General features: G+C 40.0%; 1 protein-coding gene across 1 annotated transcript in view; it reads right to left on the bottom strand.

Annotated features, from left to right (window-relative positions):
* Positions 1–24,847, bottom strand: part of LOC124802740 (oxysterol-binding protein-related protein 6-like) — a 265,800-nt gene that overhangs the window by 169,228 nt on the left and 71,725 nt on the right. Inside the window, exons 3-7 of the mRNA XM_047263723.1 lie at positions 24,228–24,373; positions 18,380–18,547; positions 16,699–16,843; positions 8,055–8,120; positions 2,671–2,918 (exon numbers count right to left, since the gene is read on the bottom strand). Of these exons, the coding sequence (XP_047119679.1) occupies positions 2,671–2,918; positions 8,055–8,120; positions 16,699–16,843; positions 18,380–18,547; positions 24,228–24,373 (773 nt within the window). The remainder of the gene's footprint in view (positions 1–2,670; positions 2,919–8,054; positions 8,121–16,698; positions 16,844–18,379; positions 18,548–24,227; positions 24,374–24,847) is intronic.

Here is a 24,847-nt window from a genome sequence, read left to right as displayed (position 1 = left end):
CTTGCACATTTCTCACGTGACAGCCTGAAAGTGACTGATAAAGGCAGTGAAGTAGGTGCAGTATTTCTCAATTTACAAGAAGCATTTGACTCAGTAACACATTTATGTGTATTACCAAAACTATTATTGTATGGCGTATCATGCAAAATTTGTGACTGGACTGAAGTTTTTTAGTAGGAGGATGCAGTATGTTATCCGGGATGGACATTCATCACCAGATGTAGAAGTAACATCCGCCTCCATAGTGCAGCAGTAGCGTTACTACTTACCGCGCAAGGGGACCCGGGTTCGATTCCCAGCAGGGGACTGGGTGTTGTGTGTCCTTCATTATCACTGACATCCAAGTCGCTGAAGTGGTGTCAACTAAAAAGACTTGCAATATGGCAGCCTAACCCCGAAGGGGATATCCCGGCCAATAAATGCCATACGATCATTTCATTTTGTAGAAGTAACTTCAGGTTTGCCCCAGGGAAGTGTGTTGGGACCTTTGCTGTTCATGTTGTATGCTAATGTCCTTGTAGATAATATTAGTACTAACCTCAGACTTTTTGCAAATGATGCAGTTAGCTATGATGATGTACTGTCTGATAAAATCTGCACAATTATTCAGTCAGATCTTGATAAGATCTGAAAGTGGTACAAAGATCTGCAGCTTGTTCTAAATGTTCAAAAATGTAAAATTGTGCACTTTTCAAAATGAGATAACATAGTAGCCTATGACTACAGTGTCAATGAGTCATAGCTCGAATTGACCAACTCTCACAACTACCTGGGTGTAACACTTTTTGTAAAGATACGAAATGCAACCATTACATATGCTCAGTTGTAGATAAAGCAACTTGCAGACTTCAGAATATTGGTAGAATAGAAATTGCTTACGAATCACTCATGCAAACCATACTAGAACATTGTTCACATGTGTGCAGCCCATACCAAATACGGAGGGGTACTGAATGTATAGAGAAAAGGGTAGCATGAATTGTCACAGGTTTGTGTGACCCATGGTAGAGTATCACAGAGATGCTAAAGAAATTGAATTGGAACACAGTTGAAGATACATGCAAATTATCCCGAGAAAGTCTACTTACAAAGTTTTAAGAACCAGCTTTAAATGAAAACTCTAGGAATGTACTACAACTCTCCTACACATCACCCCCATAGGGTTTGTGAGGACAAGATTAGATTAATTACAGTGTGCACAGAGATGTTTAAACAGCCATTCTTCCTGTGCTCTATAATTGAATGGAAAAGGAAGAAGCCCTAGTGACTGGTACAGAGGGAAACATTCTCTGCCATACATTCACAGTGGTTTACAAAGTACATACGTGGATGTAGCTGTAGATGTAGATGTTTCTATCGGGCCACCAATTTCATTGTAAATTCTGTGTCAGAAAACCTACAAATCTATTCTCTCAGCTAAGTGCTAATGATCCTAGTGTCATTTTTACCAGTTGGTGTAGGATTTTCGTACTTGTGAATATCAGTACTAAAGATCAAGTAGCACATTATAATGTCACACAGATGCAGAAAAAACGTTTTTAGGAAGAGTTTATCCTGGCTGGGTTTTCAAAGTATCATTTACCACTAAGCACAGTCTAGTATATGGTACACAGCCTGTAAGATATTAATGATAAGCAATTAGATTACAGTATCTTCATTTCTTGGAGTGTGTGGCTGTCTGGAAACAAGAGCTAAGATCACTAACACTACATACCATTTTACCTCATTCAGTCATAGAAAAGAATGAAGTGAGTGGTCATAAAATTCTTTCAATACTTACCATGTTAACTGAAACTTTCACTATGAAATATACGTTATTTTTAAAAAATCAAATTAAATTTTATCTAAAATGAAATTTTCACTCTGCAGCGGAGTGTGTGCAGATGTGAAACTTCCTGGCAGATTAAAACTGTGTGCCAGACCGAGACTCGAACTCGGGATCTTTGCCTTTTGCAGGCAAGTGCTCTACGAAATGAGCTACCCAAGCACGACCCGTGCGTGATCCATCCTCACAGCTTTATTCCACCAGTACCTCATCTCCTACCTTCCAAATTTCACAGAAGCTCTCCTGCAAACCTTGCAGAACTAGCACTCCTAGAAGAAAGAATAAAGCGGAGACATGGCTTTGCAACAGCCTGGAGGATGTTTCCGGAATGAAATTTTCAAAAATGGTTCAAATGGCTCTGAGCACTATGGGACTTAACATCTGTGGTCATCAGTCCCCTAGAACTTAGAACTACTTAAACCTAACTAACCGAAGGACATCACACACATTCATGCCCGAGGCAGGATTCGAACCTGCGACCGGAGCGGTCACGCAGTTCCAGACTGAAGCGCCTAGAACCGCACGGCCACACCGGCCGGCAATGAAATTGCCACTCTGCAGTGGAGTGTGCGCTACATGAAACTCAAAATTTCAATCTACTTAATTTCTGTACAGTATTTTCACTGTTCTTGAAGTGAATGATACGAGTCTCAGTTTACAAATGTCTTTCGCTCATTTGCGTTTGTTACTACGTTATACGAGGCTCACTCCAGATTGTTATTTAAAAAATTATTTTTCTTGTTATATCTCAGATAGGTGTTGGTACCTATACCCTTATCGAGTAACTAAAATTAATACTGAACACAAAAACAATGATTCTTACTTTTACAAAATACAGCAATTACCTCAGCATCTGTAGTTGGAATTGCCTCTATTTGTTCCAGGATGCGGCACAACTGAGTTATGTTCTGACCAATTTGTCCCAATTCTTTGTTGAGTGAATCTAGTGATGAGAAGGAATCAATAACCCATGCAGCAAGGCGGCCAGAGGCTAAACCTCCTAAGATGTTCGGTGGGGGAGAACAAGGCTTCACTCCTCTCGGAAGAGAACCTTCACGGCTTGGTGTCAGGTCTGGTGGTGTCATTGGAAGTTCTGAAGAATAAATTAAATGCTACGTAAATATTGGCAAGCTTAGAATAATGTAACTTACTTAATAATTCAACAGATCAGAAAAATTTCCGTTGCATATAGCATACACAAGGCTGATTTCTCAAATAGCAGATAATTATAATAATAAAATTTTTAAAATTGTGTAAAAAATGCACTGAGGCAGGGAGTGACAACAGCTGTGGCTATGACAGTAATTGCATAGGCTTGGACACATGACAGAATACCCCCCCCCCCAAATTTCCCCAAACACACACACACACACACACACACACACACACACACACACACACACGGGAGAGGGAGAGAGAATTTAATTAATTCCATAAAACATGTGGAGTATTGTGTGGCAACCTAATAGCTTATGATTGGGGGCATTTACAAATCATAACTGTGTTCCCAAGCATTTGGCACTGAAAACACGTCAAGCGATTTGAGATAAAAGATCTTATTACTTTCAACATAAAAAAATAATCATACAGGGTTACTCAGCAGGCAATAGAGAATGTATCTTGTGGACTGCTGGAGAGGGGGGCGGGGGGGGGGGGGGGGGGGGGGATTAAAGCAAGCATGGAGGAGGGAACAGACTTGTGCAGAAGGCGTAATTGTGGCTAAAATGAAAATTAAATAAAGACAGTCAGGACATGAGGCCAGGAAAATGTATGGTAAATGAGCAAAAGTAGACGTCTATTGTATTCTAAGGGACAAGAAAAGATGAAGGCTGGTGTGGTTTGATATGGGTTCACACAGAAAGAAAGGCTCCCAGGCAGACAATTACTAATAAACACTTTATTAGCCACAATATAAACATAGGCACTTCCTGTTGACCAGAAAGGCTGCAGTTAAATCAGTCACAGAAAGACACAACACGAATTCTGCATACAATAGGAGTTGGTAGCTGCCTTATAACATTGATGATCAGTGACCAGTCTTAAGCAGGGTTTGCTGCCAACACTCTCGCTATAAGTCTGACGGAGTACATTTCTATGTCCCAACAGGCCACAGTTTCAATGCTGTCCAAAATTCACAATCACGAAAAAAAAGTCTAAGAAACATCACTGGGTACTAGGTTCTGTCTGTGGAGGCCAAGGTCACAAAGCTTTGCTCACAGAATACTCCTGCCTGGTTGTAAATGTCTCTAAAGTCAGTGTCCAGAAAGTGAGTCAGCTTCAACTGAGTCCTGGTTCAGTGCTGGAGTTGCTGGCTGTACGGACAGTTTGGAGAGATGTTGTTCGGTCAGCTCAGTGAACTGAGATGCTTTTGTAGCGGCTGGGCAGTGCCATAAATACCTGCCCAGCAGAAAGATTTCCACATATCACCTGGAAGTCATGTGACTGCCGGGGGAAAAGTAGTGGTTGCAATTGCAGCACTGCTGATGGTGATAGTCATGCTGCGAGTGGCAAGGCTGGCACCTCTCGTACCGATTCCAGTGCTGCCCATTTCTGTGCGGGCTGCAAGAGGATCCTTTGAAAACAAATTGGCCTGTTGATATGGTCTGAAACACTTCAATGCATTCAGTGTGCATTCCGACCATAATTTGGATTGCTGGTGCATGTGCTGGGACCTGTAACTGTAGTGGCAGTAAATAACTGGAATACAGCAACCCTCCCCAGGTAAGAGATGGCAAAGCCTGTTGGGTGAAGCATGACAACTCATCTTCCTTCACCCTTCCGGAGAATGATGGTGTCACAATCACAATGCATGGAGAAGGCATCCAGTGCTGCTGGGGTCATTGTCCGGAGGCCACATCCATGGGCCCCAATTCATGGATGTGAGAATGATAAACCCTTCCAGGAGGTAGTGCGGGTGGCACGTGTGTACCTGAAAAGCCTGGGCACAAGTAGAAGCAGTCATCTGGAGATTAAAAAAAAAAAAAAAGGTCACGCAGAAAGACCAGTTCTCACTGACAACAGAGACGCGGCCTGGAGTGAAACCATTTTTTGTGCGTCAATTTCTAAGTGACAGGGACTGAGGAAGTCAAGATGATGGTCCTCGTCGGTAGTCCTGATGTGGAATGGTAACCACTCTGTATGAAGTCCATGGGGCCCTTTGTAGCAATACATTTGAGGATACCTGGAGAGACGATGAAACTGGAGAGTTGCAGGCAGTGGACCATTTGACAACCTGCTGCATTTTGCCATTTCGGTTAGAGAAATAAAGTGAAACAGAATGTTTATGAGGGAGTCTGTCTGGAAAGTGTCTGATTTTCTGAAATGGTGTCACAGGAACGCTGAAGTGGATCAGGTCAGTAGTATGAGAGCACCCTGAAACAAAATTATTTGGTTGTGTTGTGCCCAGCAGGAAGATAGTAGTATGAGAGTATGTTGTAGTGGAGTTCTGTAAGTATGTTGTGTCCAGAGAGCTTATATCGGCCCTGCAACAACGGAAGCACATTGAGCTCCAAAGTTGTGATGAAAGAGTAAGGACTGGCAGAGTCCAGGACCAGTGTGGTAGACGTCATGGAAGTGTACAGTGGATATTTTCACCCAGGACTGGACAAGAACAAAGGACTGGAAATGAGTTCTGAAGCATCAGTGCACCAAGGATTTGGCAAGTAGGAAGGACTGACAAGGAGTCCTGACACATCGGAAAAGATGCCTCTCATTGCAGAGTCAGTGCATTAACACAAAATTTTTCAGGAGGACCAGAAGAGGCATTTAATGTGACCTTAGGCAAGACTGTCATCAACTGTCAAAGTAGGCCAGGAACTTCGGCACCTGAAACAGCCAAGAAGAAAGCCTGTTGATGGCTATCACCTAAGTGTGCATGTGTGATAAAATGCAGTTACAAATATGGAATGGAGCTGACCCAAGGTTCTGCTGCCTTGTCCCAAATGGGAAGTGGTGATGGTGCTGTCTGGAGCCCACTGACGCTGGAGATGATCAGGGGAAGGCAGTTGGGTACCTCCAGTAAACGTGGTGACACCAGCCAAATTAGCCAGTATTTGTTCTTGCATTTACTGCCTGCATTGCAATAAAGACAGAACATGCGGTGTTATGTCTTTATTGACTGTAATCATACTGTAAGGAGAATTGAACTTCCATCTACCATGGGAGCTACGAGAAAGTTCACTGTAAAGGAAGAGAAAAACTCATGATCAGGGACTGGTGGAATGACAACTCTGAACCTTTGATCCTTGTTGCTATTGACTGTGAATACTTTGCTATTCGTCCCCATTATCTGACGAGGCCTGCTATGGGCTCACACGGAAGGAATGGACACCTAGGTAGACAATTATAACGAAGACTTTATTATTTATTTATTTAACCTGATTTGGTTATGGCCGTCAGGTCCTCTATTACATTGGACCAGCCATAACATAAACAGAGATTTCTTATTAACCACAATGGTTGCAGTTAAATCAATAGCACAAAGAGACAGCGAGACTTCTGTGTGCAACAGGAACTGGCAGCTGTCTTATGGCTCTGATGATCAGTGACCAGTGTTAATTGCAATTTGTCATAAACATTCTAATTGTATGGCAGAATAAATTTCCAATTTGATGGCTGTTCAAAATGCTCAATCACAAAAAAGTCTAAGATTGTTTGATACTTGGTCCGGGTATTGGAGTCCATGGAGGCCAAGATTTCAGAGTGTTGGTTGTGGGGGACTGCTGGCTGTTCATGGAGGACTCCGAAACCTTTGGTGTCCAGGAGATACGTCAGCTCCAACAGGGTCCTGGTTTGGCACTGGAACTGCTGGCTGTATGAACTCTTCTGAGAGATGATCCTTGGTCGGCTCAGCAAACTGAGCAGCTTTCTTAACATCCAGGTGGTACCCTAAATGCTTGCCCAGCAAAAGAATATCAGCACTTCTCTCAGAGGGCATGAGACTCATGGAGGGAAAGTGCTACCCAGAATTGCAGCACTGCTTATGGGGATATGTGTGAGGTTGGTGGCGAGACAGGTGCCTGATGTGAGTCCAGTCATGTTTCTGTGGCAGCTGCAGGAGGTTTCTTTAACAACAAATACACTTGGTGATACTATCCAGAGTATTTTCTTACAAGCTGTGCATGCACTGTGCACCATTTGGACTGCGGGTGCTTGTGCTGGCTCTGGCAGGCAATGCTTATGGTAATGACAGTCGTGGGTGTACGCCCAATAGCTGCAGTGGCATGCAAACAGCTGGGATATAGCAAAGACGATGACCAAATGGAAGGTGGGTAGATGGCATCAGAAATTGTACAGGAGTTTCACTAAAGTGTATAGCTCAAAGAATAATGCACAAGAAAGCCTAAAGAAGACCTATGTCTAAACATGAATGTCAAATGGCTAATGATGATGATGAATTTTCAGTATAATCTAGGAAATTCAGAAAATCATAACAATGTAAATACAGGTATTCTCTCTCTTGTTCACTAATCACGTGTCTCATTATATTTCATACTTCAGAGAACCTTTGTCTACTATTCTTTCTTGTGGTCAGTAGTACTGTTAAGCATTAATTTTCTGTTCATTTCACTCAAAATTCTAAATAGCAAGGGTATTTAACAGTGACCAACACCTCAGATTTGAGGAAAATGAGGTAATACTTCTAAAAGCTAGGTAGTGTGTCCTTTTTACGTTTACTTGTGTCTCTTTGCACTACACATTCTGCCTCCTAAAGATAAGTACTAGCAAGTGACTCTGTTTCACAGTTTATGGTTTACTTAAATGATTTCAGTATAAAAATGCAATCATGGTGCAAGCATTTACCAGATTGTTCACACTGGATGTTCCAGAAAAAATATTTTATTATAACTAAACTTATCAAAACTCAAACAGTCTCTAACTACACATTTTATCAAGCACAAATTATAACATGTTATTTTCAGTGTTCTATCTGCCACAGCACACACACACACACACACACACACACACACACACACAAAGTAATAGGAGAACTAGCTATCACAAAACATATTTATTAATATTTCCAGTACATGTGTGTATATAAAATGGGGACATCTTCGACCACGTTATATTACAGTACAAAATGATTTCAAAATGGTGTAGCAGAAGGATTTGGTCTCCAATTCAAATAAATGATTATAAGTGTTATTATATTAATGACAGTTGATTCCATTCAGCAAGAAAGGGAATGGGAGGTAGAAATAGGAAATCTTGTATTACATGAACTTACCTATAGGTTTTCCACCTCTGAATAGTGAGGCCTTGAACAAATGACTGCTGAGGGGCGTCTGCTGAACTAACAGATCAGACAAGCAAAAACATAAGTTACGAGAAAAAAAAATTTAAATTAACAATTAAGGAGCTAACTGTAAGCAAACCACTGTTTATCTCCATATCATTTATCTACATCCCAAATGACAAGTAGAAACACTAAGTCATCAGTTAAAGAACCATATGGATTTCAGAACCAAAATGAAGCATAGAGGCAAAAAAGTATCCATACAGAGATAAAATACAGATGATTCTAGAGAGGCATAGATTTCTCAGCAATTATTTTAACTTTTCACTGTAACAGTGAGTAACATTCATTAGCCATGTGGTCATTTAATAGTTAACCTTCACAATCTTTCATCAGATAAACTCTTGCTCTGAGGGAAGGAGGGAAGGAAGGAACAGTGGCGAGGGCAATAGAGCACAAGTTCTGAACGGGGCAATAATCATAAGGAAATAACTTGAGTCCCTTTCTAAGGAACAAACCTAGTATTCAGTTTAATCAAATTGTGAGAACTTAACACTGCATGACCCCACTTGGCCAATGTGCTTTAGATGGTTAGTAAAAGCAGTAATCAAAGAGTACTATGGGAAATTTTCTAACTGTTTTATATTTGTATTTCAGGCTTCATATTTCATACTGAATCCACTGGGAGTATTAAACGAAAAATGAGCAGCTTGTCCATACAATAAATTTAATAAGTGAAGAGAACATATGAACAATGCACTGAATTTAATACAATGGATTACATAGTAACACAATAATCAATTTCACTCACAAAGTTCAGCAATGCACAAAGTTAGGCCTATGACCTTTGAATAAAATTATTTAATTTTTTAGCTCTCAAGGGAAAGAATGCAACATGTTATGGTCTCTAGATGAAGATGTTTATGACTTTATGAGTACAAATTACAACTGTGACTCAGTGTTTCTCTTACACTTCCCCCGTTACCTGCACATGGCGTTACAGAAAGATCACTGGCAGGAATTTCAGCTGACTGTCTTTGTAGCTACATCTCTACAGCACTAAAATATGCCAAACAGCTTGAAAGATATGTTTTCAGTTAATTCCAAAATATGCAGTGATCCTAGCAAAAATTTTAAAAAATGTTACCAACTAGCAATAATTACAGCAAAATGAAATATCTAAAACTTTACTAAAATACATGTGCAATACCTTATTACAAGCCTAGCAAAAATCTTCAAATGCAGTTAAGGTAGTTCATAATAAGCAAATTACAGTGTACATTAAAAAATGACAAAGATTAGGAAAGAGCCACTCATTTGACAGACAGACATGTAAAGAAAATCCTACATATTAAAAATGACTTAACACAGTTCATAATGCGTCTCATTCTCATTGAAATACCAAACAACATTATCAAGAGACAATCTTCATAAAAAGGATGCCATTATAGTTATTATTGATATCGGATGTACGATCCCTAACTCACCAATGTTTCTTACTTTTATCTTGACCACATTGTGGTTCCATAACCATGAAGTTGAGACACAGCTGTAATTTCCTGACATGTTGCCAGTGGTTAAACGTACACAATAGATGCAACATACAAGGTGCCCAAATCTTTACAGTCAAAATTAGACAGATACTAGAGGATGCTAAACTGAATACCTTCAGTTATTGCTGCGTGCTGTGGTCTTCGGTTCAACAATTGCTTTGAAGCAGCTCTTCACATTATTCTATCCAGTGCAAGCTGCTTCATATCTGTGTAACTACTGCTACAACACCCACCTAAGCCTGCTTGCTACAATCAAGCACTGGTCTCCCCCTACAATTCCCCCTATCCCTCACACACTTCCTTCTGTTTGTAAAACTGATGAGTCCTTGATGATCCAGGATGTGCCACACCAAACAACCACTTCTTTTGTTCAAGTTTTGCCACGATTTGTTTTCTCTCCATGTTGGTTCAGTACCTCCACATTAATTATTCACTCTACCCATCAATATTCAGTATTCCTCTGAAGAACCGCATTTCAAAAGCTCCTATTCCGTTTTTCCCTGAACTAATTGTTGTACATGTTTCACTTCCATAAAAGGTTACATCCAGATAAATATCTTCAGCAAAGACTTCCTAATACTTAAATTTATATTTAGTCTTAACAAATTTTCATTACTCAGAAGCCTTTTTCTTGTCACCACCAACTTGCATTTCCTGTCTTCCTTACTTTGGCCGTCATCAATTACTCTGCCTCACAATTCGTGTACTACTTTTTCTGTCTCATTTCCTCACCTAATTTCATCTAACTGCAGTCCATTACCCTTGTTTTACATTTGTTGATATTCGTCCCCTAACCACTTTCGAGACACTATCCATTCCATCCAACTGATCTTCCAAGCCCTTTGCCAAATTATTATGCCATCCACTAACCTCAAAGCTTTTTTCTTCTTCCTAAACTTAAATTCTATTTCCAAATTTTTCTTGGTTTCCTTTACAGCTTTTTCAAGGTATAGATTAAGTAATATTCCCTTCTCAGTTACTGTTTCCCTTTCATGTTCTTTGGCTCAAAGCTGCAGTCTGGTTTTGTGTAAGTTATAGATAACCTTCTGTTTCCTGTATTTTACCACTGCTACCTTCAGAATTTCACAGATTATATTCCAGTCAATGCTGTCAAAAATTCTCTCTAATTTTCAATTGTATCTTCTAAAATAGGTGTTAGGGTCAGTATTGCCTCATGTCTTCCTACATTTCTTCAGAGTCCTGACTGATTGTCCCCAAAATCAACTTTTGAGATGGAAAAGTAATAGTCAGAAATGAATATTTAGGTGTTTACTGACATAAACAACTTACATCTTACAGCAACAGCTTAAACTCCTAGCAACTGTTCAAAGTGAAGAGACAGTCGCAATGCATGCATCACAATGGTGCATAATTTTCTGGCTGGACTCTCAAATATTCCAGTTGTCTGTTATACAATGAACCAGGTGGCTGTGGTCCTACCAGCCAGTTCCTCTTCAATTTCTAATGGGGCCTAAACACCAATAACTTGATGTCTCCCCACAGGACAAAAATCCAGAGGATTAAGACCTACTGGGACACGACCACCTCTCCAATAAAACAATAATGATACCTCTTGTACAATAAGCACAAGGGTATTTAAAGTCATGAGAAATAGTATGCTCTTGTTTGCGGGCAAGCACGTGTGTGTGCGCACACGCGCACGCGCACACACGCGCACACACGCACACACGCACACACACAAAACAATTGTTGGCAAAAAATAATGTCCTGTTAGTTGATCTATATCTACATCATACTCTGCAAGCCACCTAATGGTATGTGGTGGGGGGCACTTTTCGTACCACTAATTGAGCCCACAACCCTGTTCCACTCACAAATAGAGCTTTGGAAGAATGACTGTTGGTAAGCCTCTGTCTTGGCTCTAATTGCTCAAATTTTCTTCTCGTGGTCATTGCGCAAGTCGTATGTGGGTGGAAATAATATGTTGTCCAACTCTTCCTGGAAGGTACTGTCTCGAAATTGCAGTAGTAAATCTCTCCATGATGCACAATGCCTCTCTTCTGACGTCTGCCAATGGAGTTTGCTGAGCGTCTCCATAGTGCTCTCGCACTGGCTAAACGATCCCGTGACAAAACGTGCTACTCTTCATTGGATCTTCTCTATCTCTTTTGTCAATCCTACCTGTTAGGGATCCCAGACAGATGAACAATACTCAAGAATCAGTCAAACAAGTGCCTCATACGCCACTTCCTTGATCTTCTACACTTACAACCCATAAGTTGCTAGAGACTCATTGCTGGTAATTTAAGACAAGTTAAGTGTATTTATTTTCATCCCTACTGCCTATGTGACAGTTGAAAACACCATTACAATTGAAAGAGACATCACCCTTGAACAACACACAATGTAAAAAGCTTGCACAGCAGCGGTGTGCTAGATAATCTGTCTGAAATCTAGGAATAAAATCATTTGGCACCATTGATGAACACTTTGATTATTGAAGATGTATGGTCATTGTTGCCCAGTACTTCTCACATTGTACTCTGTGGAGTGTGCATTTTATGTGCATGTTGCCAGTTGCTTATTGATGAATCTTCTTCCACACAATCCAAAACAGTACTTTTCTGTAAACTCAGACAGCTCTTTGTGGTCTGAACTTTCCTGGAATTAGGATGATGCCTACTGTGAAGCTTTGCAAGTTTCTATAATGAGCAGGCTCCATCTTCAGCAACCAGTCATGAATTACAAAGAGTGGTAAACTTCACCATGAATACACCATGGGTAACTAGGTGTGGTCTTCCAAAGTAGCACCACCAAAGTTGGTCCAGTTGTTTGTCATTAAATATATGACTTTACAAATGGGTGCCTATGCCTAACATGCATTAAACATTTGAGGCCTCGTATAGCCTGGAAAACTGGTTCTATTCTAAGGTTATGTTTCTGTGACTCACTTTTCATCTTCTAATCATCAAATCATTCTCAGAGACTAAACACATGTAACCGTGCGACAGTTAACTTGTGACATCATCCACTCGTTTTCACAGATTGTGGAGTCACACTATCACATGTTAAGGAGCTTGTACTGCAGAAGAGTTTGCAATCAACCCAACAAGAATGATGTGCTTGAACATTTAAATAATGCAAAGTACCTATGCTCAACACTTGCCACAGAAGTAGTAGATAAAATTCCTTGCAAATAAAGTTAAATGTACAAAGGAATTACTAAAAGATGAAGCAACACCTGGCTTAAAGAACACAAAAGCAACAGTCATCTGGGCAGCACTGATGAAGATGAATTAGCGGCAGCAGATCAAGTGATGGGCAGAGGAGGGGTTTGCACTACAGTTTTATCAAGGTCCAATCACTACTATACTAAGGTGTGCAAAGGGCCACGGAAATTCAAAAATCACAATAGCAGCTTTAACATAAAATGAGGAGGATTGAAATTAGACAATTTGTGGCCACAATGCTAAATAAAGTAAGGCAGTACAGCCTTCTAACACACACAGAGACAACTCCACTATGTGCGCCACCTGCCAGATGATGTCACAAACTGACTGTTGGACAGTTATGTACAAACATTACAAGCTGCTGAGCTTGACTGAGTTAAAAAGTCAAACTAATTAAGTCTTTATAGCCTCTGATGGTGTCTCCAGCATTAAGAGACAAAGTATTAAGCACAGAATCATGCAGTAAACCATGGCCTAAAATTAATACGTTTCAGATCCTCTGCCATCCATTTAATTTTGACCCTCTATGTTTGGAATGCCCTGTGTAGTGAACAACTAAATGTTAGCCTAAATTAGATTAAATGTGGCCAGCGTGTATTTTCCAACTAAATAAAGAATCAATTGTCAAAAAAGTTTAAAAAACAACAATTTGCAGGGTAATTCCATTAAAATTGCAATAATAAAAAGCAAAAAGAGAAAATAAAAAATACAAGTGAAATAAAAACAAAAATAGAAAGAGAAATCAAGACACAAACAGCAGCAGGTCATGAGTACAAGAAAATAACCAGTCACTTCTCATCAAAAGCAGCTTCACCCCCTCAGCTGGAAGTATATCTCCAGAACAATTCACAATAACGCAGGAGACACAAACAGGAAAAAAAACATTAAAAAAGAAAAAAAGTTCAACAAATCTAATCCTATGAGTTACAGTGGAAGTAATTTTTGCAGGATGCGGTATGTATCTCTCAGGTACAAGACACCAGACACATTATGCAGACCTACTCCAATTCAGTTATGAATCTTTCTATAGACTGCAGCACATTTAACATTGACCACTGTATTATTTCACTTTATTTTCTAGAGGAGTCACACTTCATACAAGTCAGCTGTCAAATTAGTGGACATGTTTGTCTTACTTCACTCTTGTCCATAAGTTAAAGGATCTTAAAGGTCAATGAAAAAACATTGCATCTAATCTATGAGTTGCCTCACCTGTTTGCACAAACAAGTGACATACATGGTGCGAAAGAACATGACCATTTATAGTCTGCATAACACCCTTTGTGGCCAAAAATCTTGTACAAAGAGGTTCTGATTGCATGATGAGTGTACAAAAAGCACAGCATTCGAGTATTTTAAACTGTTTATTCAATCTCTCATGAATCTGTCATGTGTCACAACTGAAGATGACAGACATGAAGCAGACATTTTAGAATCCACATTTAAAACTGAATAATGCACCCGGCCCTAATGAAACTGCACTTCAAATTTATATCAAATACACTGCAGAATTACCTCATTTTCTAACTCATGGCTAATGAGAATCACCTATGCAGTGATTAATACCTTGTGATTGGAAAAGAGTGGAAATCACTCTTGTTTACAAAAAGGGCAATAGATCAGATGCACAGAATGACAGACAAGTATTGCTGACACCCGTCTCTTGCAGTATCCTGCAGCATATTCTAAGTTCTAACAGTACGATGTTCATGCAGGAAAAAAAAAAGATTCTTTCAAATACTCAGCATGATTCCACAAAAAACATTCATGTGGTACACAATCTGCTTTATTCATTCATGAAATCTTTCAAACAACAGAAGCAGTTTAGCTGATGATGATGTGTACAAGAAAATACCATCATTGGACAATTATGTGCAGTTGCAGATGGATTTTGACAAAATTTCCATTTGGTGTAATGAATGACAGGCTCTTTAAATGGGGATAAATGTAATGTCTATACCACAGAGTATCTCCTGAAGACACCAATTTGTATAACTTGTTATGGGTAATACTTAGAAGTTATATGAAACATGACTATCACATAAAATCAGTATTAAGAAAGATAATGGAAGACAAATTTTTGGAAGGCTTTTGCAATGCATACAAGATATAAATAAATGGATGAAGAGAAGAAAACAAAATTGGAAGTATCATGTGAAAGTACGGATCCAACAAAAGTAGTTAAAATTTGTTAACATGGACGACTGCAATGGAAATGACTGCTGGGATGACCACCTAAGAGATGGGACAACAGCATGTCCAGTACACCAACAGAATGAGGCTGACAAATGAGGGAAAACAGTCAGCAGAAAAACAAGAGAAGAAGAAAACTGTGCTATTATTCTGCTCATGCCGATGTATATCTCATACAGGGATCATGAGACTAAAATGAGAGATTAGGGTGCTTACAGTCATTTTTCCCCTCATTACACAAATGTAATATTAAAGAAAAGCTATAACATCAGTATGAAGTACCCTCCACGATACATTGAACAGCACCTATTGGAGGACGTACATAGATGTGAAGATTTATGGTAGTACAGCAAACACATATGACTGACATTACGAATTGCCAGATAACTAGTAGATTAGATGCCAGAACGGAATGCTCACCACACCATCATTTCGCAGCACTGCATAAGATTCCATTGACAAAAATACTACAGCATACTGGGAATGGTTATAATCCACAGCCAGCATTCTTACTTTAAGTGCCCAAGGATGTCCAATCAGTGTGGCCACTGCTCTGGCTCAAGATTAAATGACAGTCTCTGGGTCATAAATCTTCCATCATAACGTGTTAATTTCTTTTTAAGACAATGCTCTGTGCACTCATCTGCCAGGTGCAGGCCACTCGCAGAAATGCAGCACACAGACGGCCAAATGTTAAGAACATGTACACCACTGTGTGCTTTTTAGGGGTAGTAGTAATAGCTGCAATATAAAGGTGCAGCACACAGACGGCCAAATGTTAAGAACATGTACACCACTGTGTGCTTTTTAGGGGTAGTAGTAATAGCTGCAATATAAAGGTAGGAGGCCTACAGGTATGTGAACCATTTTCAATGTCCATTAGGACCTGGGTTCCACTTGGCAGATGATAATGGCTGACCGCAAAGTTTGGTGGATAAATATCTGCCACAAGATGACGTCACAAGTCTATAGAGTTTTAGCTTGCTCCCACACCTAAATCCAACAGAACATGCATGATCAGAAGACTGCAGAACTAGCACCTTCATCACGAATCATTACTGATCTCCAGAACCAAGAAAGTAAAAAAGAAAAATAAGGGTTTAACATGTTGTTGATGACGAGATCACTAGAACTGAGCACAAGCTCGAACTGAAGGATGGGGAGTGAAATTGGTCATTTACTTTTCAAAGAAACCATCCAAGCATGTGTCTTAAGCAATTTAGGAAAACCACAGGGAACCTAAATTTTATACTATCTGATCCATAGTATGGAGATACACTGCGCATCCTGACTTGCCTTGCAACGGTGTCTGACCATATATTGATGATCAGTACGCACGTGTCAGAAAAACAACAAATGTGGAAAAAGTGCCACCTGTCCATAGCTTTCTTGTACACCTTTTGTCTTCTCAATGCATTATGTATCACAATATTGCTGGACACTTTCCAGTGTCTTATGGTATTTCTGTGATCTCTTAACTTATGGACATCAGTTTACATTGATTAAATTCAATTAAATATTGTGATGACTGATCTAGTGTATGTGCAAAACTGCATGCATCACTGTAAATGCAGAAACCAGTAGCTATATGATATTTTCATTAAATTAGAATTTCTAATCAAGCCAAATGTATTTAAAGGAATAAAGTGAGTCTTCTCCAAACTCTTGCCAGTATTTTCCTGTCATGATTTCACTTACTTGTACAGTTTGCTGATGGACTGTTGTCATCCTGAGCATTTATTACAGGTAGCTCTCTTGTTCCAAATGTCAGAATATGTTGCCTGTACAATCTGTGCTGCTTTAGCTGCTCAACCCATTTCACAAAGCTGTCTTGGGTTTTTGCCTAAAAGGCAAGAAGAGATTAAATAACATAAATCACAACAGATATGGTTAATGTATCAAGACTAGACTGAAATACACACACACACACACACACACACACACACACACACACACACACACAAGCAATCTCTTTATCCCTCCATCTCCCACCCATAGGCATGCCAACTCGCGGTCGGCAGGGCGGAGGGGGAGGGGCACGGTCGATGGGACGGGGGAGGGGGGGGGGCGATCAGCAGGGAGGCGGGACGGGCGGTAAGCAGGGAGGGGGGGTGGTAAGCAGGGAGGGGGGCGGTAAGCAGGGAGGGGGGGCAGTAAGCAGGGAGGGGGGGGCGATAAGCAGCGAGGGGAGGGCCGCATGTAAAGGGGGTGGGTGGAAGGTGGGGCCAGACAACAGGGAGGGGGGCAGACAACAGGGAGAGGGGCAATTGGGAGTGTGGAGGGCGACTGGAAGGGAGGGGCGGTTAGGTTGGAGGGGCGGTTAGGAGGGAAGAAGTGAGAGAGGGTGGGAGGGTGCCAGTCGCGTGAGAGGAGGTTGGGAGGTGAGAAGGGAGTTGGAGGGGAGGGTGGGATGAGGGTGGGAGGGGACAGCCGGGTGGGAGGGGGCAGTCGGGTGGGAGGGGCCAGTCGGGTGGGAGGGGGCAGTCGGGTGGGTAGGAGGGTCAAGCAGGAGTGAGCCTGTTAGGAGGGAGGACGGTCAGAACGTAGCAGGGGGAGGCCATCGCGAGGCAGCGAGGGGAGGCGGTCATGATGTTCGGGAGGCGGTCATGAGTGGGAGGGATGGAGGGAGGGGAGGGTACAAATGGGGAGTCAGGAGGGACAAGGTGGCAGGGATTCAGGAGGGGGCGAATGTGGATAGGAGAGTACGGTGGGAGGGGGAAGGGAGAGCAAGGAGAAAGAGCAGAGGGGGAGTCAGGAGGGAGGGTGGAGAGGTAGTAGGAGGGAGAGAAGGGAAACCAGAGGTAGGGGGAAGGAGGGTCGAAGGGATGGATGGAGGCATGGAGGGAGACATGGAGAGACGGAGGGAGGGAGGGACAGAAGCACGGATTTGAGTAGCAGGAGCATGAGAGGGAGACGAGAGGGAGGGTGGGAGGGGATGGGAAGGAGAGAGGGGGCAGAAGGGAGGGAGGCGGGAATATTGTAGAAATGGCTAGAAGGAGGGAGGGAGGTGGGGGAGATGGCAGAGGTAGCTGGAAGGAGGGGCATGTGTGAGGGGCAGAGGAGTCCAAGGGAGAAGATGGAAGAGGGAGGAAGAATGCGAAATGAGGAAAAATGAGGTGGTTTAGGTGGGTGCTTTAGAAAGTGAAAAGGAAGTGAAAGCAAACACTCAAGACTGTGAAATAATAAAGCTCTGTTTTCATATATTGTGTTCCATAAGATCCATCACCAAGAAGTGCCTCCTGGGATGTGGAAGGAAACAAGCTACACATCAATTGGAAGAAGCAGTCTAGCAGTTTAAGATTGTGAACTATGGGAAAAACAATTTACAACTCTTGTTAATTGTGGAACTTAGTGCAGCATCACTTTATTGAAAACTCACCTTCAAGTGGTAAATGAATTCCTCAGCATCAATATCAAGGCGTCGCCTCTTTTCTTTTGTTGATATAACAGACAACCCAATATCAACAGATCCATGAATCTTTCCTCTTGCAATATCGCCAGGACTTTTTGCATATATTAGGATTCCTTTGTCCACTACAAAGTACCTCTGTAAAATCCAAAAAATATGTTTATTTTACACTTCACTGTCCATAGCAGCAGCCACCATCAAGAGAAACTGGAACTAAAACGTTAACTTGGCGGAACATATAAAACGCAGAACATAAAAATATCCATATCGGCATCAGTAGGCAATAATAATTCGTTTCATTTCACTGGCCTATAAACAACCTGCTAATAGCTAGACACACAATATATTAAATAATTTATAGAGATAATTAATGACAACTCAAACATGAGAACATATTGGTACTAACAACATGCATCTAGTTAAGGTTTAAGATATTCCTGAGAAAATGCTGTACGCATGTTTGGTAATAACTCAGCGAATAATATAAAGATGCAGAGCAAAGTACTAAAACTTACCCTCACCATGTAGGAAACATGTGTCACGTACAATTTATCACCACCACAAAAGAAAACTATATTGTTCATATTGTCAAGGTGTTATTAGACATAGCTTTTTTAGTGTTAGACTGTTTCTTGACCTTGAACAGTGTCCTTACAACTTTTGGCAAATTATCCACCCAGTGGCAGTGAGCAAACAGCTTGCTATAAATGTCTTCTTGTGTTTCTCTGGAAACGTGTTCAAGGGCGAACATAAAAGAAATCCAAATACTGCTACAAATTTTGTGTACTTGTCAAATACATGCATTTTCAGCTTTTCACAGTGTGATAAATTAATCCGTTAAATTTTGGACATACAGGTACACTAATCCCAACTGTTCAAGTGATATTTTGGGCACCTATCTTCTGGCCAGCCACAAATCTTATGGCCATCCTCTGAGTGAATCAATATAGTTTCGGCTACACCAAAGATGACCACAATTTATGAGGTAAAATATCAGTGGAAGAGTTGGAATTCACATGACTGCATGCCAGAAATTTAATAAATTTCCAAATATGTTCCGATACATGTGATTCTTTCAAAACAGGGCCCATCCGACTCAATATATGTCTGCTTTCAATCTTTTTATAGATCGAAGCATCGTTTTGCTTGTCATTTTTCATGTGGCTGCACAGAAGCATCACTGTCCTAGCATTCTGGTGGAGTGCAGAAATATGTGAACTATTCATGCCCTTCCATTTCATAGCAACTTGAATGAAATCTGTCACAGTGTAAGCACACACACATTTCAAGGATAAGAAAGAATCATGCACCAATACACCATGATAAATAATTACTTGCCTCTGTATCAGGACAACGACATAATTGACTGCTAGTTGTTTACAATAGAGCTACCACAATAACAACCAAACGGACTATGAGTTTCATCATTCCTTAAATTCTTTTCACCACTGTCGTATCACTCAGCTGCTACAGTTGCCATTTACTACAGTCAGCTATGGACAATGCTCTCAACCAGTACCCTAACTGTTGTGATTCAGAACTGTTGTGTTCTATTTTTCTCTGTATGGCAGCTTTATTTTATTCAGCTGAAAATATGAAGGTAGCAGTGAATATTAACACAAAGTAATAAGGGTTGGAATCCTGCTTAAAAGATTCAATACCATACATTAGTTGGGAAGTCATCATGTGTCCAGCATGAAACCACACAGCCATGTCACCACAGCCGTACTGCAAACTCATGTAACAGTCTCCTTCCATGCTCAAATGTCAGTCACTTTGTTACTTTGATACAGGTATAGCATTTGTGTTGTCTCACTTATTGTGTGTTGAGGCTATATATTTGAAACAAAATATCTGTGAATACCATTTATCTGCCAAAACTGTACATCATTATTATACACAACATAAAATGTCAGTTTATTCAAATAGTTAATAAATTATCTGAGTAAAAACTGAATTTTAACTCAAGGGTAAAATCTATAAGACTCATGGAAGTTAGTCACATATGCACTATCCATAGACACTGGAGCCCATCTCTGAAAAATCTCAAATTTCTCTACAGTATGTATGTCATTTATGAGTTGTCACAAATTTAAGAGGAATCTTTTGTAGCTATTTGATTTCTAAAAGAATCATCACATTGAAACACAAAAGCAATTCCATAATAATTTTAACTAAATGATGTCAGTAATATAAGTTAGTGATACTGCCTGTATGGTCAAGCGGTTCCCGTAGCAGGGGACTGATGTGAACACTTCAGTTCTGATTCACTGTTACTACTTCAGTTTCTTCTGAGATGGGACAGTCTAAAATGACCCAGCCTAATTAGAAGAAATGAAAAGTTGTCTGAATAAACAATCATCAACACTGACAAGTAAGCTGCCAAAGTGGTGTTACACTGGAATGACTGTACTAGATTAGGAGACACAGGACATTTATGTATTTACTGCACATCTTAGAAATTGAGTTGGACAGCACCCTCTTTCAGTTTTACTGGATCCTCCAACCTTCTAATGACCTTCATATAATGCTGTCAGAGATGAGGCTAGACCATTTGGATAGATGGTACGGAATCTGAGACACATCCTGCTTGGTCCAGTGTCCTCCCCCTTGTGCATCTTCTCAACTACATAATCCATTATCTCTATAGTGGGCAGATTTGCACCATGTTTGGTAAGTTATCAGATAATTCAATTCACTAACTGGCATGGGATTTTATGAGAGTTGGGTACGCCAAAATTTTCTTTTGAATTCATAAAATGCTCTCAAGTTTTGCAGCCAGTTGGCTATTGTAGGTCAACAGTGCTAACGCTTCTTTTGTGTCTGCAACATAGCCCTGTCAGGTTTCTTAGTAACTTACTAATATTGCTCTAAAAGAATAGAAGATCTTCAAAGCTTTTAGCCATTATGGATGAGGAACACTGTGAATGATGAATAAAAGTTTCTTGAAATTACAGCAACCAGTCGCCTTTTGCTTTGTTCTTCAATTTTTTTTAATTAACCCATTACTGGTTTCAAACCACCATGTGATTCATCATCAGATGATAGATAATGTGACAATGAATCACTAGGCAGTTCGAAACTGGTAAAAAACTTTTAAGAACAAAAAAAAAAAAAAGGTGACAGGTTGCAGTAATTTCAAGAAATCTTTCGAAGATCTTTTATTTATTTATTTATTTTTTACATCCATTCAATTTTTATGACATTTTTTCCAATGCATGTCTTTCAACAGATTTGAGCGGTATATCACCCACAAAGTCAGCCTTACAGTTTACTGAGTGCCCTTTGCTATCCAAAGTACAGAGTACATAATTATCGGGCAAATTCTTTATTAACCTGCTAAACAAAAATGTTTTCATGTCTTTTTACAATTCCTTTCAGTGACAATCATTGATGCTACAAAAGCCTTATGTTCACTTAGCCTTGTGTCAAGAAGTTTGAAATGTTTATTTTGTATCTTGAGATGAGATTTATTTTTCTAGACTTCACATTGTTTCACGTACCAATAAGCATATTGGCTCTACTGGTGTATCATCTTTCTTTACACCAAATATTTCACATAAAAATGAAAAATGTGTTACACCTCATACATCAGTCCTAAGTATGAATTTATGAAGTCAATTAGAAGAAAATTTGTCCTCAGAGTACAGTATCACGTTACAAATATTCTCTGATGTTGTAACATCACCTAAATTTCTACAGAAATCCAAGCACAAACAGTAAGTGTTAAGAATCAACATATTAAGCACTTCATTATGTCCCACAGGGACAGTAGCAGTGTGCACAGAGGTATTTAAGCAGTCCTCATTTCCATGAATGAATAAACTCTAACCAGTGGCACAATGCCAAATATCCTCTGCCATGGAATCTGCAAACTCGTGCAGAGTATCTACACAGATATAGATTACCCCCCACTAAATATAAAAAATGGCTGCCTTTAACTAAGGCACTTAATGGAATAGAAATTACACATGTGGCATGCTATGTTGATGTTCAAGTGTGCAAAAAGATTAAGTTAAATCTTCCTGATACAAAGATATGAAGAAAACAATAAATTTTAAATGCAGCGTCTGAAATTCCCTTACGATCATTACTGCACTATTTAGTGCACGTGGGTGACGGATTATTCAAAGTCCATTTAAACATCATCAAGAGGTTTTGTCAAATTTCTTAGATAGTGAAGCAGAACTTTTTGTTCATAAACAGACAAAGAATAACAAAGAAGGGAAACATGTATGCCATGCATTACTATGATATGACAAGAACTGTCATAACACTGTCCTTTCATAATTACTTCTTGTCTGAACACTTTCCATGAGGTCATTCAGAAATTCTGTTTAACAGTCAGACAAGTTACTAGGAAGTTCCCTCTCCCACTAATCTACAGTGAGCCATAAAAGTACCCTCTAATCTCACTGACTTACATCTGTTTTAGAATTCTAGAAAGCATTTTGAGCTCAAATATAAAAAGAGTATCTTCAACAAAATTACATCCCCCATGCCAAGTAGCACGGATTCCAAAAACATTGATTATGCAAAACTCAATTCGTGCTTTTCTCACATGACATCAGGGAAGCCACGGATCACAGAAATCACATGGATGCAGTATTTCTTACCTTCTGAAAAGAATTTGACTCAATACCAACAACATTTATTAACGAAAGTATTGTTGTCTGAGGAATCAAACAAAATTTGTAACTGGGTTGAGGACTTCTTGGTTGGCAGGATGCAGTGTGTTATCCTATATGGAGAGTCATCAACAGAACTAGAAACAATTTCAGGTGTGCCCAGGAATTGTGTTGGCTGCCTTGGTGTTCACATTCTTTATTAACAACCTGACTGACAATGTTGACAGCAACCTCAGACTTTTTGCAAATGATGCTGTTATGGATAATGAATGAGCCTAAAAAAAAATCTGCAGAAATATTATGTCAAATTCTGACAATTTTAAAGTCGCAAAATGATTGGCAAACTGCTTTCAATTTACAAAAATGTAACATGCACTTCAAAAAATGAAAAAATCTTACAACTCAAATATGATGCACAATTAGAATCATTCACCTTCTACAACTATCTGGGCATAATAATTTGTAAACACATAAATTGGATAGTCACTTAGGTTCAGTCATATCTACAGCAGGGGGCTGCCATCAATTAATTGGCAGGATACTGGAAAAACGCATTAGTCTACAAAAAGAGACTCCTCACAAATCACTTGCATTTTCTGTCTTAGCGTATTGCGCAAGTGTGTGTAACTCTCACCACGCAGGGCTATCAGTGGGGGTCGAATATATGCACAGAAATGCAGCATGAATGGACACAGGCTTGTCTGAGTCATGGAAATATTGAAAAACCCAAATTGGCAGACCCTTGAAGACAGGTACAAATTATTCCACAAAAGCTGCTTCCATAGAGGTACACAATACAAAACTAGACTAATTACAGCATGCACAGTGTCACTGAAGCAGTTATTCTTCCTGCACTTCATATTGGCAATTGGTACAGGAGGAAACCCTAACATGTGATCCCTTGCTAATTACCCTCTGCCATCCACTTCACAGTAGTTACCAGGGTACATAAGCAGATGTACATGGAGTAGCAGGGAAGATAGATGTTTATTGTGTAACTAGGTTGGTGGTGGTCTGATACCTGACAAGAAGACCCCAGTGTTTTTGGTTCTTCAGTGAACATAGATTTAAAATTAAAGGAACAAGAACACAGAACATATAGAAGATATTATTATGTACCCTCACATGTCTTCATTTAATTACAGCAACAACCATGAAGAATGGTCAGTGAATTCAAAACAAATAATTACCTTGTGCCAGCCCTTCAGGGGCCATTTTCTTTTCTTGTGCAGGTACCCAGTGGCCACATCTGGCTTCTTATCAAATCTCTGTCCTTCTTTTAAACCTTCTAGAATTTCCCATTCAGATCCACGTCGTGTGGTTCTTTTATTTGGAACTGGAATAAATAAGACCACAACATAAAAACATCATCTCATGTAGAATTGTAATGACTGAAATAAAATTTTAATTTCAAAATCACTTGTCACAAGTACATTATATTTTTCTTGTTGTTGTTGTGGTTTTCAGTCCAGAGACTGGTTTGATGCAGCTCTCACTGCTACTCTAGCCTACGCAACCTTCTTCATCTCCGAGTAACTACTGCAACCTACATCCTTCTGAATTTCCTTAGTGTATTCATCTCTTGGTCTCCCTCTACGATTTTTACCCTCCGCACTTCCCTCCAGTACTAAACTGATGATATCTTGATGGCTCACAATGTGTCCTACCAACCAATCCCTCCTTCTACTCAGGTTGTACCACAGATTTCTCCTCTCCCCAATTCTATTCAGTACCTCCTGATTAGTTATGTGATCTACCCATCCAATCTTCAGCATTCTTCTGTAGCACCACATCTCATAAGTTTCTATGC

The sequence above is a fragment of the Schistocerca piceifrons genome, chromosome 6 (genome assembly GCF_021461385.2).
Source record: "Schistocerca piceifrons isolate TAMUIC-IGC-003096 chromosome 6, iqSchPice1.1, whole genome shotgun sequence".
Classification (NCBI taxonomy): Eukaryota; Metazoa; Arthropoda; class Insecta; order Orthoptera; family Acrididae; genus Schistocerca; species Schistocerca piceifrons.
This window is presented reverse-complemented; position numbering and strand designations above follow the sequence as displayed.